The 19,057-nt window shown below is 38.2% G+C and overlaps 1 protein-coding gene across 5 annotated transcripts in view; it reads right to left on the minus strand.

Moving 5' to 3' along the window:
* LOC100587624 (TLE family member 4, transcriptional corepressor) overlaps window positions 1-19,057 on the minus strand; it is a 151,698-nt gene that overhangs the window by 93,777 nt on the left and 38,864 nt on the right. For 2 of the 5 annotated variants that reach the window (XM_030809590.1, XM_030809583.1), the window contains exons 5-6: window positions 16,751-16,813; window positions 1,928-2,002 (exon numbers count right to left, since the gene is read on the minus strand). In XM_030809590.1, the coding sequence (XP_030665450.1) occupies window positions 1,928-2,002; window positions 16,751-16,813 (138 nt within the window). Of the gene's footprint in view, window positions 1-1,927; window positions 2,003-15,925; window positions 15,992-16,750; window positions 16,814-19,057 lie in introns of those variants that run through there. The other 3 variants (XM_030809596.1, XM_030809592.1, XM_030809598.1) reach the window with 2 other exon arrangements.

Here is a 19,057-nt window from a genome sequence, read left to right on the forward strand (position 1 = left end):
TCTTGATGTGAGGGGAAGGGAACTTGTTATGATTTTATATCTTCCCTCATATTAAGCAACATCCAACACATAAACAAAGTGTTTTTTATTTAGCTTAATCTCTCCACTGTACAGTCATTAAAAGACTAAAAAAAGAAAAAAATAATAATAACCCATTCTGTTTTCCTAGAAAAGGCTGCCAATCAAACATGAGGCAGGAGGGCTATCTGTATTTCAGCCATTCATACAAACAGTAAACACTAAGCTAAAAATGACCCAGCAACCTCTCCTATCAGGGATCACTCTGCACATTCTCTCCATGGTAAACAGTAGAGACAGTAGAGAAATGTAGGTTCTATCCCTTCTGACCCCTGGAAGATTTGGTTACAAAAATATCCACAGTGAATACAACACCTGCACTTGTGCACACACTTCAATGGAGCACAGCTGCTTTACACATACATACATATATATAGATATAGATATATAGATATATAGATATATATATGTATATATATATGTATATATACTTAACTTTAAAATTAAACCTTTCTCAACTTTTTAAAATTTAATATACTGCTGTTTCCTGGAGTTTTTGGAAACAAAAACCAATTGTGAAATGTATTCATCTCTACTATCCGTTCCTTCTCCTGCCCATCACAGAAAATGTATGACAAACATTATTCATGATTCTACATGGCTTCTTCTGATTCAGCCTCTTCTTTCCAAGGGGCACTTTGGAGGAAATAAAGGTCACTCTTTTCCATTCATTACGTCTGCTAATTTCCTACCAGTTTTTTTTTTTTTTTTTTTTTTGTCAGAGGGACACAAAATAGATCTCCAAATAGCCCATTAAAAAACAAGCTACAATCAGACTATTGCTCCCTCAACATCAGCAGTGATCCCAGAGTTCTGATTTCCTTGTTAAAAGACAGAGGAATAATTGAAGCAGTATCTTCACTTCAGATTGATTATCAGGCGACCCTTATCCACATCTTCACTCAGCAATTTGAATTTTAATGAAAGTAAATGAAATAATTAGCATTTCAAAGTGTGTTTGACACACTGACAGAAAAAAAAAAAGACTTTTGTGTATAATCTATACACAAAAGAAAAGTATTTGGGAGGGGGCAGAAAGAGGAAAGTACAGTTGTAGTGTCTTCACTAGAATAACCCAAGGAACTGCTTGTACAATCTGCATAAATAGAGATGAATATTATGCTCTTTACAGCTGTGATTTCTTGCCTTTATTATTATTTCTAAGTTTCAGCACATTATTTTATTGCCTGTTACATTAATCTCAGGAAAAAAAAAAAACATACATATATAAGCAGAGTTGAAGTGACTGCCCAAACCCATGAATTCCAGCACAATTTCTATGCAACATTAATGCCACTATTGCCAGGAAAGATTTTCTAAATGGGCCACTGATTTTTTTAAAAAATAAAGTGTAGTCCATCTATTATTTCTACTTCAAATGGACACTAACCCATAAGAGCCACTCATGACAGGGGAAGGAAGAATAAGTAGAACGGGAGATGTGAAAATGTACATCTCATTTAAAATGACAGTAAGATACTCTACATGATTATTCGAGGAAAGAAAAAAGAAACCAGGTCATTTTCACATCAGGGCAATCTGTATCTCCTTTTTTTGGCCTAGGTTAGCAACACAAGCTGATTGCAAAGAAAAGAAATATGAAAAAGAGCTATCCAGTCTCCTTAGAGGAGAGTTTTCACGAACACATCCACTTAAATTGGTGAGAATGTGATCCAAAGTTTCTGAGGCAGCCATCAAATTTCACAGGAGATTGAAGGCAAAGTGCTTAATTTCATTTTGTAGTCATCTATGGCTTTTTGCCCCTTTGGCGGAAGAAAATGTAAAAAGAGAGAGCGAGAGAGCTGATGACAAACACTAAGATCAGAGCTAAAATGGAAAGGCCACGTACCCCAATGATGGCGTTCAGTTCTGCCATGGTCACCTGCTTGGCCCGTTCCACAGCCTGCACCACTTGTTGCTGGTGCTATAAATGAAGATCAGAAACAGAATACAATTATTTGTTTTCTACTCAGTCAAGAACAGCTTTTCCTAACATGTCCTCTAACTTCAGTTACATGCAAAACAGCATTTGGGGGATCTCCAGGTTTCCAATACAAGCCTGAGGTGATGGATGACTAGATGTCTAGGGTACATCTGGGTCCACAAAGTTGAGGAGTCACTGGGCATCCAACTGCAGGTACCATCTCTGTGACCCCATGAAGAATGCTCCTTTACAACAGCTAAATTTCACTTAAAAGTTATGGTACACTTGGACCACACGTCTGCTATTAGTACTAACAAACAAAACAGAACCCATCCCACTTGCTTTCTTTGTACTCACTCCCTTTTCTCTTTGCTATCTACATTAAAATTTTAAAAAATTATTTCCTGGAAGTAATTATTTTTAAATTTTCTCCTGATATCGGTTAGCGAAGACACCGGAAGGACATACAGAATGCAACAAACATATTTCTTCTGGAAATGTGCAAATTGTTGGTGTTTTAACCCCTATCATGAAGGGCTGCATATTCAAAAGAGATCAAAAACAAAGAACTCAAGTTTAAGAACTTCAGGTATTTCTTTTAAATCCAACAGAAAAACTAAAGCCCACCAAAGTGTACGATAACTTTTTTTCTTAGAAAAACTAGGATGGACAGCGCAGGAAAATCCCTCCATCCACAACTCAGTTCCAGTGAGAATAAGAACTGATGTTAGTAATTTTTGTAACAGAAAAAGTAGCATGGAAGTCTCCGTATGGGGGCACTCACATATATCTAGACACAGAAGTGCTTACAAGAATTACCCCCTCCAAATAGTATCTAAATATTATTTCCCATTAAAACATTCGACCACTCTAGTATCTACAGTCAATTTTGGTTTAAAATCAGTCTTACTGGGTTTCTTTCAACTTAGTTTAGTGAATGAAGAACCAAAGGAACTGCGCTGTGAAACAAGTACTCCTCTGTACGCCTGAAGAGTCTTATTTTGGTTAATCTCAGTTGAGAAATTTAGCTAACTTTCTTCACTTATTTGAGAGGAGTATGAAGCTCAACTACCACACTGCTTAATACATACAAAGAGCTATCAGTTCAATGTGGAATTCTCCGTGAACCACCTGGTCCCCATTCCAAAATCCTCAAATATACGGTTACTGAGATTAGGGTGACCATTATTTCCACCTCTGAGCTGTGTAAGGGGAGTGGGGAAGCCAGGTGGAAAAGGAAACCACTTTAAATTAATTATTTACAATGTGATGTTTTCACTCTTGGTTTCCTAATAGAAATGTGTATTTTGGCCGGGCACGGTGGCTCACGCTTGTAATCCCAGCACTTTGGGAGGCCGAGGCGGGCGGATCACAAGGTCAGGAGATCGAGACCACGGTGAAACCCCGTCTCTACTAAAAATACAAAAAAAAAATTAGCCGGGCGTGGTGGCAGGCGCCTGTAGTCCCAGCTACTCGGAGAGGCTGAGGCAGGAGAATGGCGTGAACCCGGGAGGCGGAGCTTGCAGTGAGCGGAGATTGCGCCATTGCACTCCAGCCTGGGCGACAGAGCGAGACTCCGTCTCAAAAAAAAAAAAAAAAAAAAAAAGAAATGTGTATTTTGTGTCTATGACTAATGGAAAGAAAAATGTCAAATAATAGACCATTGAATCTTAAGCTTTTAATAGACTCTGATTATTAAAGTATATACTTTTTAATTTTTTTAAATTGTATGTGTTCCATTTTCAAAGCAGCAATCCCAAAATATATATAAATATATATTTATATATTTTATACAAATATAAATTTACATATTTTATACAAATATAAATTTACATATTTTATACAAATATAAATTTACATATTTTATATAAATATAAATTTACATATTTTATATAAATATAAATTTATATATTTTATATAAATATAAAAGCCTATTTATAAATATGTCCATTCCATTCTTTTACTCCTTAAAATATTTGCTAACGTGGAAGAAAAAAATTTCTTTCTCTGAAGCAAGTAAAAATCTTAAGGGATTTTGAAAATATTAGAAGGAATAGAAGGGCACAGTCAATAAAATGGCCAGCAACTGTCACTTCAGGTTCCCCTAAAGCCAACCTGACCATGTATGTATATTGAGCACTTACTATGTGCCAAACACAGAGCTCAGGTTCACATTTAAGACAATTTGATTCTCTACATGGTGAGAAATGGCAGTACTTGGAAAACAAAAGTAGGATAGAAACGTTTATGGGATTTTCCACCTTTTACTTTCCTATACTCAACAATGATATCGGTTAGTGTAGACACCGGAAGGACATACACAGAACGCAACAAACATGTTTCTTCTGGAAATGTGCAAATTGTTCATGTTTTAACTCCTATCATGAAGGGCTGCATATTTAAAAGAGATAAAAAACGTAGAACTCAAGTTTAAGAACTTCAGGTATTTCTTTTAAATCTTAAAAGAAATAGATTTAAAAGAAACTTAAAACTTTGGAACTGAAACAAAGGACCACACTTAGTCACATCCAACACAGGTATCATTCATTCTACTCACGCATTCATTCATTCAACAAAAGTTTTAAAGCTCTTACTCTGCCAATTCTCCCTATTATTGAAATATTATCTGCAAGTATTCAAAGAATAGTTTCCATGAGACAGAGATATGGAAAATACATCTACTTAGTGCCATTCTACCATGAAGACTGTTCAACACTTGCTTCATGAACTAGATTCCAATTGCTAAAATGGGCAAAGATGCCTTAGGCAGCAGGGGATATCTTTCCGCACTGGCATTAAAATCAAGTGCATTTTTTCAGAAAACCGGAAACACACACCAGTGAGCCATAACTCTGACAGCCTAAAGAAACTTCTGCTATAAAGCTAAAATGACAATGGAAGTCATGATTCAGCTTCTCCTTTTTGATGGCAATGGCCGTGGGCTGATACAGTATCTGAACTTTACCTGCAGTTCAGAATTCTACTTCCCTATTTCTGCTTACAACCCATGAATCATTCACTGTTTAAGGACCTTTTGAATAGAAGCTCCCTAAGGCAAACAATGCCTCCTCCCCTGTGTGCTCTGAAAGCACCAGAAACACCCTAATATATTAGCTCACTCAGCCACACCATGTAACATGACACCACAGCCTGAGGAAGCACCCACCAGGGAAGGTGAGAAAATTAAAACCCAAACAGGAAGAAGGGGCAAAAGATTACATACAAAAGAGAAAAATGAACATGCAAGGAAGCCCAAAGTACTCCCGTAAACTGACCCAGGAGGCTTTTTTTTTTTTTTTTTCCATTTTCGGGTTTTAAGATGTAAGCTCTCACTCAGAAAAAACAGCAAGTTTTTCACATCTTCTTAGAACTGAGGGCTTTCCCATTATGTCTGCCTTGTCTTCCACTTTCCCTCCCCTCCCCAGTCTGTCCTCTCTTCCCACTCCACCCACATCTCATTTCCTCTTCTACTTCCTGCTTGTTCCCTCAGCCACCAAGCCAGCACTAGCACCAGAGTGGTGGGTCCAGCCAATCTGCAGAGAGCAACAGTGTCATTCTTACTGCTCCAGTTGCTCACTCAGATACAAGTGTCCTGTTTGAATGTGCCACCAGTACCACCAAATGAAATGCCACTAAGAACATATTAGTAAGCCCAGGGTAAGAGAGGGGGCCTCTAACTGGGATTTTGAAGAGACAAAACAAATGCCCAATTATTTATTCTTTAAAATACTGTAATTTACAATTTAAAAAAAAATTCTAAAAAAAAAAAAAAACCCTTAGATTGTGGTGATGGTTATACGACTCTGTAAAGTTACTGAAAAGTATTGAAACATACACTTAAAATTAGGGAATTTTATGGTGTGTAAATTATACCTCAGTAAAAATAATTTTTTAAAAAAACAGTGATTTAAGCAATACAAACATGGTTGCAGGGGAAAGGGCCAGTAAAATGAAATTCTGTACATTAAATCACTTGCCTTACTTCCATCATCATAAAATTATTTTTGGCATTTGTTCAGAAAAAGTATTAATATATTTTTTTCTGTAAGAAACTAAAATAATACAAGCTCATAAGTCCAACAAAGCCTGCTAAAAAGCAGACCTTAACAAACCAGTAATATGTGTATAGTAGGCGTTTAATGTATATTTCTCAGAAAGTATTATGATGAGAATACTTGTCATGCCAATGTTTCAGGGCACAGCAACAGATGCAGTACTTCTAATAAAAAACAGTAATAAAAAGCTACAGTACACCTCAGAATGTAAAAAAAAAAACGTAAAACAAAAACAAAAGAACTCCCCTACGGAATAAATGAAACAAAAAGACAAAATGTTGATTACTGTCGATGTTTAGTAGGGGTACCTGTAGGTTCAGTATATTCTCCCTCTACTTTTAAAGTATGCTTCAAAATTTTATAAATTAAAATTAAAAAAACATTAAAAAATAATCCCCATATTGACTGGGGTAGTAAAAGAGTATAAAGGTAGAGACAGATATAAAATGAAACAAAATAAACTAGGATTCTCATAATGAACAATATTAATTAAAGTCTCCAACATGTGGAGAGGTGAAAGTAAGACCAATGGCCCTGCTTCTCACGTGAAGAACTCATATACAGAGCACATCTTAGAGGAATACAGGATATAAAACAGAGAGAAGTTTTAGGAGGAAATGGCCAGCACACTTCCTGAGGCATCTGGGAAGCCTTTGTTTTTTTCATCCATTCATTCGAATATTTATTAAGCACCTACTATGGCACCAGGCACTGTGGTGGGGAGATACTGAGGTTAGAGTAAGGAACAAGAACCATAGTCTTTGATCTCATAGAATTTAAACTCTATCAAGGAAAACAGTCAGTGAATTAATGCTCAAAAGGCTCTATAATTACAACTGGAGGATAATTTCCATAAGAAAAATTACAGGATGCTATGCAATCATTTATCAGGGAAATATCTTAATCTAATATTGGGGCTAGGGGAAGATTCCCTTAGGAAGCTGACTTTACAACTGAGACCTGAAGGATTTCCAGGAATTCTGTAGATGAAGAACTAGGAGAAAAGAATTCCAGGCAAAGGGAAGAGAACTGGGTAGGGGCCTTATAGGAAGAGCAAGAATGTCTGTGTGGCTGGAAGAGGGAGAGCAGGTAGGGGACACAGCTGCAGACAAGCAGAGTAGAATTTCGTAGGGCCTTCTTGGGTATGATAAGACACATAAGCAAAAACACTGTAAAGTGGAAAGGGTGTGCACACAAAGAAAAATAAAGGAAAATGGATGAAGACATGAGTGTAGCATGGGAATGCTTTAAAGAACCAAGTATTAGTGGGAAATGAATTCTGGCATGACAGGAGGAGGCCAAACAGCAAAGGGCTTTGCATGACATGCAAAAAAGTTGGACTTTATCCTGGTAGGAAACGAGATGTTATTAAAAAATTTTAAGCAGCTGTGTGCTATCAGTTCTGCATTTGAGTAAGATGGATCTGGGAAAAGTAAAGAAGGTGGATGGCAGACAGGTAAACCAGATTGAAGGGTGAACAGTTAGAGGGCTGCAATATTCTAGGGTGAAAGATACTTAGGCCCGAACTTGGATCAAATGCCCTTTTGGCTAATAGAAGCCATTAGCCACATGTACTTAAGAAGCCACTCACAGAAATTCAGAACTGGAAAAGGCCTTTAGAGATCATGAGACCCAGATGCCAGAGTACCCCAGGCACTACTAACAATCAACCAACCAACCAACAAAAGACTCTCCCTATCACCAAAAGCATTCCAATTTCTAAACACTGTCTGGGCTGAGCAGATTGGGATGGTGGAACTACAGTACCAATCACAGCCCAAAGGCCACTCCTCTATCCAATAAATGAATCTCCTCTGTCACACCCTCCTGTGAAAGAGAATTCACTACCTCATGGACAAGTTTTTCCATTTTGGGATAATGAGCCCTAATACTAAGTTGAAATCTACGCTGCCATAAATTCTTCCCCACTGGACCCAGTTTTGTCTTTAAATTCTCCTCCACTGACTGACACTCCAAGTACATGAAAATGCATAATGCAGGTTCTCAATTTTATCTCTTCTAGGTTAACCATCCTAAGGCCACTCAACAATTTCTCTGTGTCATGGGCTCTAGCCCACTCATCCATCCTTCTGGCTAGTCTCCTTGTAGTACACAATGTGTCTAGAACACAATACTCCAGGTATGGCCAAGCAGATCAAATTCAAGTGAAAGTGTCGCTCCATGTCTGCTAAGTCAGGCTAAAAAATCCCACTAAAAGCCTTTTCCAGCAACTCTATTAAATTTGCTAGTATAGATCAACTTTAAATTTAACCCAATCTCCCCAAATCAGCCTTTCCTATACAGTATTCAAAGAAACATTAATCTGATACAGTTTGCATATCTGTCCCAACTCAAATCTCACATTGAATTGTAATTCCCAATGCTGGAGGTGGGGCCTGGTGGGAGGTGTCTGGGTCATGGGGGTGAATCCCTCATGGCCTGAGGTTGTCTTCACAACAGAGAGTGAGTTCTTACAATATCTGGCCCTTAAAAAGTGTGTGACATCTCCCTCCTCAGTCTCTCTCTCTCTTCTTTTCTGCTTTCACCACTTCGCCTTCCATCATGAGTAAAAAAAGCTCCCTGAGTCCTCCCCAGAAGCCAAGCAATGTTGGTGCCATGCTTGTGCAGCCTACAGAACCATGAGCCAATAAAGCCTTTTCTTTATAAATTACCCAGTCTCAGGTATTTTTTAATAGCAATGCAAGAACAGCCTAACACAGTCACCCAAGAAATTAGATATTACTTTAGATATTACTTAGACACATACATACACGTACACGAACACAGGTTTAATTTGGCAAATACCCGGTAAACTGCAGGTTATCTCAGCACCACAAAGCTTAGAGAGGGTAAATAAGTATACCTGGCTTCCCAAACAATTTTAGCTGTGGAACATGGGATTAAAGCTCTAGGAGCACATTACTGACTGCCTACCTGGCCTTGCCTTCTCCACTCTCACTTACATGGGGACAGGGCATTCTTCAAGGATAGGTAAGCTCTACAGATTCACTGCTGTCCAACAGAACTTTGGGCAATGCTGGAAATGTTCCGTATCTGTGCTAATAATATGACAGCCACTAGCCACATACGGGTGGATACTGAGCACTTGAAATGTAGCTAGAGTAACTAAGAAACTGAACTTTTAATTTTATTCAACTTTACACAGCTACTACTGTATTGGACAATGCAGCTCTACTCAAGGTACCTTCAAACTTAGCTCCACTAATAATAATCTAATCACTACCTAACTAAAATCAAATAAATGAGTCAGTTCTCAAACACTCATTAGTTTTTTGAGGCATACAGATAAAGGCTGGCATTGCTGCCTTTGGATAGAGACCCACATTTAAACCACAGGAAAAGAAGTTCTACCTCCTGAGAATCATCTTTCACTTCCTGAGGTCAAACAGGCCATGATGCCACCAGATGAATCTCACCAAGCAGCCAATTGTCACCAAAACACATGGTCAGGTACAGCAAGCCAATCAGTCAACCACGGAATATGGGACACAATTACGCTCTCTGACGGCTCATTCAGTATTATGAGAAAATATGTATTTTTTAAATGAAAAGTTACCCATGCCCACAACCTAATGTGAAAATCAGAAAACTGGGCCAAATCCCCAGAAGCCCCAATCCATGTCTATTATTCATTTTAGGACATTCTTCCGATATATGGCACTGTCATATTACCAAGACTGACAAAATGGCTCCCACTGGGAAGCAGAAGTGCCCTGTGCAGGGTGCTGGCACTTAACACGAGCACTCTCTGAAGATGGTCTTAGGGATGTCACTGCATGCTTGCCAGGGGATCTCTGCAATTTTAACCATGCTCTCCTATATCAAACCTGTTATCACAAGCCATTGATTCCTTACAAAGTTAACAAGCAATAAGACAAGTTAACCTGGCACGATTGTAAGGCGATAACACTGCCACCAGTGCATATAACCATTGTATTTTCTTCATTTCCCCCCGAAGGCACAATATGAAAGTGACTGATCACATTTTTCAACTTTCATTTCACAATTATTCTATACATGCAAAATGTGGCTCCAAGTAATTCAGTACCGTATTAACCGAGGTGCCCAAGTAAACAGCATCTGAGATATACCCATATATCATAATGTAGTAGAAGGGGTTTGTTTTCCATCAAATTACATGGACCAAATTTATGGCATGTCTAAAATAGGAGTTTATGTATCGTTTGATATGACTAGCTTTTCTAGCCTATTGGATTTGTAATTCAAATAAACTCATATTATCACTATTATGTAATTGACTATTATTTTCTACCAAATAAATGCAATGGAGAGTGCCCAAATACTCCCTGGTACTACGTGTTAGAAAAGTTAACAGGGCAATACAAACCAAGTTTTAAGTTAAAATTAAATTTACACCAGAAAGCATTCAGGTTAGTATGGAAGTTTCCTTTTCCCTAGGTAAATGTTAAGTATAAAAACGGAAGGTTTCCATTTTTAGGTCCTAATTTCCCTTTTATATTCTAAATATTCTAATGATCAGAGAACTATTGTTAAATATTGTAAAAAGAATAATGTCTTCTTTATTTCATTTGTTAAACCAATATTTTCTTAAAATAACAGATGCAAAGGAAAAACAGCTCTGTTCATGTGCAAGCGCAGGCCCCCAGGTGTGCTCCTCATCATCGCTCTGAGGACTAGCCTGCAGGGCTCCTCCATCAGCCTCTAGGCAGCTCGGCTTCTGTTACAACTCAAAAAACAACCACCACCACCAAAAAAAACAGTCATGGAATTACAGGAGTAGAGAAGGAGGAAAATGTCCATCCTCCTTGGCACTCAATGACTAGAAACAAGTCTGCTAATAACAAGGTTAAAAATGAATGCCATTTCTCTAAAGGTAACAATGACCATGAGTTTAATAAATGAGAATTAGGAAGCACTGGTCATAAGAAACACAAATATAGACAGCCCACAGAGGCCATACTGCTCATGTAGGTTCTTTTCCATCCCCTGTGAATGTATGAATGATAAATAATACCTGATGGGTGACTCTTCTCCAACATTTGAATGGTAAGGAAGAGACTTCTATAACAAGAACTATGCATTATTTTATATCTTATATAACTGAAAAACATGAGATGTGCTAATTACATAGTCAAAGCTAGAGTTTGTTATGTAAAGATAAACCATTAGCAGTAACAATAGCCATAATTTTTATTTTGTGCATAGTATGGAAGCAAGTGGCAATTGTCCCCCAATATCCCTTCTATTACACTGGTGTAAGTTTTAGGGGGGCATAATGGTCACTCAGCTAAGACTACATTTCCGTATCTCCCTTACAACTATCTGTGGGCCGGTAACTAAGTGCTGGCCACTGCAAAGAGGGCAACCTTAAAAGGAAATAACTTGCCCATTCCTTTCTCTTTCCTGCCAGCTGATGCTGGGGCAAAACACGATGGTGCTAGGATGATAAACGTCAATACAAAAGGAACCAAATTCACAATATCGTGGAGTCACCAAATTAGCTACAGATGGCTTCGCTGTCAACTGTTACTATTACGTGAGAGAGAAACAAGTTTTTTTTTTTTTCTTGAAAAAACCACTGTTCCTTTGATCTCTGTTAAAGCAGCCAAACATTCAGTGAGGTCCTTTTACACTATCACGAATCCTCATATAACAATCCTACAGTACAGGTATCCCATTATACCGATAAGCAAACTGCAGCCCAGAAAAGTTAAGTATTTTGCTCCACATTGTAAAGAAAGCAAGTGGCTGAGCCAAGATTTAGTCCTGGGTCTGGCTGACCTCCAGCTTTTATCACATTGCCTCTTGCCTAACATGGCTCTTCCAATGAATGTAATCCTTGTTACTGAAGCAACAAGTTTCTGAAAAATACAACTGTACCCTGGAGAATGATTTTCAACTATAATGTAATAAACTTTTCACCTACTGACCTACTGCTTTTCAAGAGTTTGAGGTTCTCAAAGATCTTAAGAACACCTTGTGGATCACTGTGAAACATACCCTATCTTAAAAGTGATCCTTATAGGGGAACAAGAATACAAAAAACACAACTATCCTCCAACAGGTCCTCAACTAAGTGCACAATATTTCCTGCTTAAACTAATAGGTTAAGACAAATACCTACTGGTTTACTAAAAAAAAAAAAAAAAAAAAAAAAATACTCCCTTCCTCCTGAAAGATAATCTGTGTGGAGCTAAAAGTCCATCCTTGGAAGCAACTACTGGAGCTGCAAGGCCTAGCTAACTCTGCAGGAAGACTGCCAGCCAGCTCGTTTTGAAATATTACCTTGAACTCTTGCCAGTTTTTACTAAGTCATTCCTTTCCAAATGTCTTAGGATCCAAAATAACCTGAAATAGAATCTATTTCCCTGGAAGTAAAATAGGAAAAGAGCAGGTGGGGAAACGGCATTCCCTATGCCAAGTCTGTTACATTTTGATAGATATAATACACATTGTAAAGGTGGGCTTACTCTCCTTATTCTACAGGAATACTAAAGCTTAGAGAGATCAACTTTGCAACGCAAAGCTAGTGAAGAGGGAGAGCTAGCCCAATTCTAAATTAGCAGAACTGCTGTCCCTTACCGCCAGGGTGTAACAGTGATGCAGAGTTTTAGGTCCACCTTAGACTCTCTACATAGATATGTTCCTGGAATTGGGGGGTGGAAGAGGAGTTGTTACTGGGACACTGGAAGCAATACAATATTTATTGGCAATCCTCAGTTTTAATAAGGACCCACTGAGGTCTAAGGGTCTATAAGCCATATCCCAAAATTGCCAATGGAAACAAACAAAAACACAGATTTTTAGCTAGTTCAGGGCCCTGGGTTCACTTTTAATTTTCATTTTTTCTTCTATAAGGACATTAGAGAGGAAGATAATCAATTCACATTCTTCCCAAATGCAATGATGAGAAAAGGGAGGGAGAGCCGGTTCTAGGTCCCCAAGAGAAGACAGAGCTCCACTGCTGCTACTGTAGTTAATCCCGCTAGTCAATGGCAGTAGGTGCTTATTGTGTGCTAAGCTACCTGGGTATAATCCCAAGTAATCTTCACAGACATTGGATGTGTTTCATGCTATGATTAACTTCATCATACAGATGAGGAAACTGAGGCTTAGAGAGGCACATCACCTGCTAAAGGTCACCCAGCTTAGCCCAGTTAGAGTAAACCACACGATTTGTAACAGGGAGGCCAGGACCCAGATCCAACTGTCATCATCCTGGCATCTCTTGTTTATGGAACTGCCAACTCAGAGTTGATATTTATAGTTCTTTCCCTGCAAATGAGACTGAAATAGGGAAAGAAAAGAGCTTCCCATTTACCACCTTGAGATTGCTTTTTGAAGAAGAAATTTGAGTCTTATCCATTCCTAAAAGCTAAAAAGTGAGAAAGGAACAGCTTGGGACAGATGAGGGTTCACAAGGTTTTTCTAAATTCTGATATTGAGAATCCTGTGAAATTCTATGAACTCCAAGTGATGGGTACTCACTTTTAATGACAAGAGTTGGCAATATCTTTATCAAATGTCTGTAACGCTGGAAGTAGTTGTATGTGAGTGCAACAGCACATCATTAAAGTATATATTGGCTTTAATATTTTTAAATGTTTTAGTAAACTAATAGGAAAATATTTTTCTGTGATTTTTATATACAGACACACTTCAAGTACTTCTGAACACAATTATACAACTCATTTCTAAAAAGAAAAAGTCTTGAAGTTAAAGCTAAATTTAATAGTTATCATTCAGTCCTATATAATTTTTTTAAGTTTAAAAAAATGTGGTAAACCAGACGCAAGCAATATTAAGCAGGTATATTAATCAACACATGGGGGCTAAATTAAAAAGAGACTTCATCTAACAGTATGTAAATATACCCCTTGTTCCTGTCAAACTCCAAAAAGCCTGACTTCAGATGCTCACAATCGCTCCAGACAATGTTCTGTTAGCTTATGCACTACTCTTCAGGAATTGTTTTGCTTTTTTCTAAATATGATCACTTAATTTTTAAATAAAAACATTTTAAAATAAATTCTAATGCAGCAGCTGCCGTTTTGGCAGCGAGACTGTCACACAGAGAGCCGGTGTTAAAAGATCAGATTAAGAGCCTTCAGTCCTGGCACAGAGTGATGCTCACAGCCATGCAAGAGTGATTTTCCATGCTTCTGAAGAGACAGGAAATAGAATTCATCTTCCTCTAATAACCTGCTCCTCCCCTCCCTCCAGATTATGGTCCATCTGGCTTCAGGGCAGAAGCAAGGAGTCCAATGCTCACAGAATGCACAGAAGAAGAAACAAGGTGGACGATGTTCCGATAAAAAACATCAGAGATGCCTGATTTGAAGGAAACAAACATGTTTGTGTCTCACACAATAAAAGATATACACATACCTTAGGAAACTAGAAAAAGATGAGTAAATTAAATCTAAAGTAAGCGAAAGAAAATATATACACAGAACTAGCATTTACAAAACCATGGCAAAGATCATGGGTATCCAATCTTTCGGCTTCCCTGGGCCATACTGGAAGAAGAAATCACACACACATCCCATTTTATGTGGGCTACACATAAAATATACTAACGATAACTGATGAGCTTAAAAAAAATTGCAAAGAAAAATCTCATAATGTTTTAAGAAAGTTTACAAATTTGTGTTGGGCCACATTCAAAGCTATCCTGGGCCACATGTGGCCCACAGGCCCTGGGGTTGCACAAGCTTGGCATAAATCGTTATACATGAGTCAAGGATTTCAACCAAGAAATGTCAAAGTATTTGGGAAATAAATAGTTAAGTGGTATGACAACAGTTAAGTATGACACCTTTCTTCCCAGACTAGAGCAAACGAGTTGTCAGTATCTCCCCATGGCTTTCACCTACAGGTACAACTTCCTTAGACAATTAATTTCAGTCCTGTCTTGCTCAGCACCACTACCATTATACGTTCTGTTCCCACTGGGCCTGCTCACACAAACAGCATAATTCATGAGGGAAAACAACTCATTGGCAAATCAGTTTCATCAACATCCCCAAGACAACCTTCTACTTCTGAACACAACCCACAGATCCTGCAGAAATGTGATGAGACCAAAGCCGTACCAGTAATCATATACAGGGGTCTGTGCCTACAGAGGCCCCAAGTCTAATTACCACCCCAGGGATAATTCGAACTTTCCCCTGTCACCTTAGAACATGACACCCCAGCCTGGTTACAGCTCTGTGGGTCACACATTCTTCCCATTCTCCATCTCCATAAAGCAGAGCTGCTTAAAATAAAAAATACACACTAGTCTGAATCAGGCAGGGGGCAGTCAGGCTTCCAAAAGAAATGCAAATACACCCCTTGACTCTCATTCACCAAGCCATCTAATCTAGTCATAAGCAAATCCTAAGTAAAAATAGGCAAATGGGGACATGACTGGTGGTAGGTTTTGTGGTCACAGCTAAAGGAGGAGAAAAGACAACATATCCTTTGTTTATCAAGACCCAAAAGAGCATACGAATTCAGAGTGTCAACAAGATCTGTGAATATGAGTGCCCACTCCCCAGCATATACCTATGAAGGGTACCCATAGTTACTCAAGTCTAACCCAGTTCAGATCAAAGGAAAAAAATCATATATAGCAATCTGCATATCTATAATACACATGCATGCTCAAATACTGGCCACATACCATCGGCACATGCTCGCTGGCGAGCAGGTGAATGAACCTCTCCCCTGAAAAGCAGTGACACAACACACTTATAGAACAACTGAAAGGGTAGGAAGAAAAGTGCCTCTGTGCCCTCTCAGCCCACAGCACAAAGTGTTGCAGCTAAAAGACATGCAGATATTTCATTAGCTCCTTCCTTCTTACAGTGGATCTTACCTGAACAAATGAAGGCATTCAGTAATCCAGAAGCAAAAATTTATCTTTTTCCAGTATTCTCACTTCAACTTTGTAACTACCAAAAGCAAGCAGGGAGAGTAAAAAAGCCACAAGGAAGCCAACAAGCACTAGAAATGCATCGCTTTATTCCAACCTGTGCCTGTTTGCTGACGGCATGCACTTCCCCTGGAGGTGAGCAAGGGAACTAGTGAGCCGCATGCCGGGCCTTAGCAATGTGCTAAGCCTACCATCACCAAAGCCTAATTTTGAGAAAAGTGGCACTCAGAGAAACGAGTTCATTGAGTTCATCTTGCAGGTCTTTTTCCAAAAGCACAATAATATAAAGACTTAATCAGGTAATAAGAAGTAAATGTTTAAAAGTAGCTAGCCAAAAGCTTCATTAGTTTGTTTACTACATAAAGTCTTTCCATTTGATATGTCTTCTGCCAATTCTTAATGCCCAATGACAATAGTACAGAGTAAGCTCCTGTTTTCCTGGCAATTTTTCAATCTACCTTATTAGGTACCATTATGACAAACAAGCATAATTCTCAGCAACACTACAAAGATAGCAAAATATTTTAATGACTGAATTTTGCTTAGCCCAACTAGAAAATATTCCATTACATAAACACATTTAAATTATATCCCACAGAAAGTTACTAAGGTATACACGTTGGAGTGAGAACACTGTTTCTTAGAAATGAAAATAAAATACAAACACCAAGAGACTGGCAAGGCCAGAGAGTCAGTTCTACAATCCCTTTTCTGCAAAACCACTAAAATGGCAACTTCTAGTCCAGTGCCTAAAATCAACTACCTTACCTCTTGGGACAGGAAAGGAATGACTTGTGCACAGATAGCATTCAGCCTCTTGACAATCTCTGCCTGCAAAAAATAAGGGAAAGGAAAGCAATAAAGAGAACAGTCAGCTGGTTACAGATTCCCGAAACATTAACAGGATGATATTAAAACATACTTTATAATTTGGCTGGCGTATTTCCTAAGGAAGAGGAAAACTATCTCATCAGTAAGCCCATTAAAAGGAAGCAGTGACAACAGTGCCACATTAACAGCACAATTTATTAACCAGCATTCATCTTAAAAAGTTAGCCTTCAAGCATCAGGGCAATATAAAATGGAATTTAATTTCCATGACTGGAAATCAGTTTTCAACAGCCTTCACCAGGACCCTTGCTCATACTAATGTTTTTCATAAAACCTGCAGTCTTCTAAGTCTGAAGAATTTAGATAAGTAAAGATACATTCTTTCCTACATCTCAACTCCATCAATTAGCAAATCATTGGATTTCTATATTTGTGGCCTTTGCTTTAAAAACACTGGTGCTGTGATTTTAAACTCGAGATCCTGAACTTCTGAAACAGCAGCACCCAACCAACCCAAAGAAGTTGGTTAATTCAGATTCTTATAAATCTTGGAGAACAAGATGTTTTCTTCAACCATAAAAATTTCCAAATGTGTCCTACCAAAGTTTTCAGCGCGCAGGGGTTGAGATATGCTAAAATCTTATTACACTTAGCAGAAAGCAATCTGTATGTATCTGGAAACTATTCTTGGGAACTTTTTTTTTTTTTTTTTTTTACTGTGGATATGCAAAACTCCCAACAATGTCAGAGAACAATGTATTCTCTAATAATTTTATAAGTACAGACATTTTAAACCAATAAGATGCTATAGTAAGTTAAAAGAAAAACCACCACATGATGTCTTTAAAAAGTTACCCACAGCTTTACCAATGTTTATCTTAATTTGTATTTTTCAGATGGTGCCTTGTATATTTTGTGATGTATAAATACAGTTTTTTTTAATACGCATACATACAAAATAGTCTATATTTTAATGATGGAATGGAGGAAAGACAGCTAAGAAGAACTGAAAGGCAGAAAATGTAAAGCAATTACTATCCCTAAGACATTCTTAAATTCCATCCAGGGTCAGTTCCTCATTTTATGAGAGGCCCAAAATGCCTTTTCTTGCCAAGTCATTACCAGAATGACAGTGACACTCTACTTGTGCAATCTAGGCTTCCTTCTTTCATCAGCAACCCTTCTAACTGTGTAGCTATGCAATCTTTTAAATGCCAGCACCTTAAAAACTTTACCAGCCAAAAGAAAACACAAATTCACCATGAACTTTCAAACCTAAGCTTTCCATTCCAGTCTGCATTCCTAACAGGATGGACAAAAACCCAGCACCAATAAGCAGCAGTGAATAAGGACCCAACTGTGCTGACCTGATTTAATTTACTGCACTGGCCCCATGGAGCATTTAGCCATCCTTTAAGAATGCTTAAGCCACCATGAAGAGCTGCAATGGGAATCACCAAACCACTCTCCACCTGGACTAACATACCACAGTGGTTATGGGGTGAAATTCCAGGGTGAGCTAAGAAAATAGAGTAGGGTTCACCAGGCTGAAAGTACAGCGCCTCAAAGGCATTTGGTTGTTAAGCTTTTTGCAGGGAGAGGTGGAGGGGGAGAGAATAAAAGATAATGAGACACTTTGGGGCAGAACAAACTGATGATTCTAATGCTTAGAACCATCTGCCAAGCATATTTTCCTCATTATGTTGTTTACATAAATAAAATAGTCCCTTGCTAGGAGGGCTGAAAAATGTGTGGGCACGTAAGAAAACTGAGTTCTTTAGTTTGCCTACATAATCTAGGCAATAAAAACTACTCTAAGGAAATTTATTCATCTGGTGAAATAAAATTTTGGACCTAGGCTGTATTAAGTCTGAGCAACTATTTTTTTAAAAAAATTCTACATTTTCTTAAAAATAAACGTAAAAAGGAGAAGAACCTTTTTACTCAATCACGTAGGTTAACACACACACAACAGAAACAGGAGGACAGAAACCTTCCAAACTTTCGTTAAAGATCTCCTTTTGTTTAAAAGACTTCTTAATTTCTTTAAGTTGTCATGCCAATGGATTTTCATGGTCAGGCTAATTGGCAGTGGGGGGGTGGGGTGTGTGTGTGATTTCATAAAATTAAGCAGGTCATTCTTCACTTTGAAAGCTAAAGTTGCCTCGGAAACACTGCTGCTCCCATGGTCATCTAATTTTGCCTCTTTTGTCCCACAGGACCCAGCTTTAGGGAGGCATCATT

This window comes from Nomascus leucogenys, chromosome 1a (assembly GCF_006542625.1).
Source record: "Nomascus leucogenys isolate Asia chromosome 1a, Asia_NLE_v1, whole genome shotgun sequence".
Lineage (NCBI taxonomy): Eukaryota > Metazoa > Chordata > Mammalia > Primates > Hylobatidae > Nomascus > Nomascus leucogenys.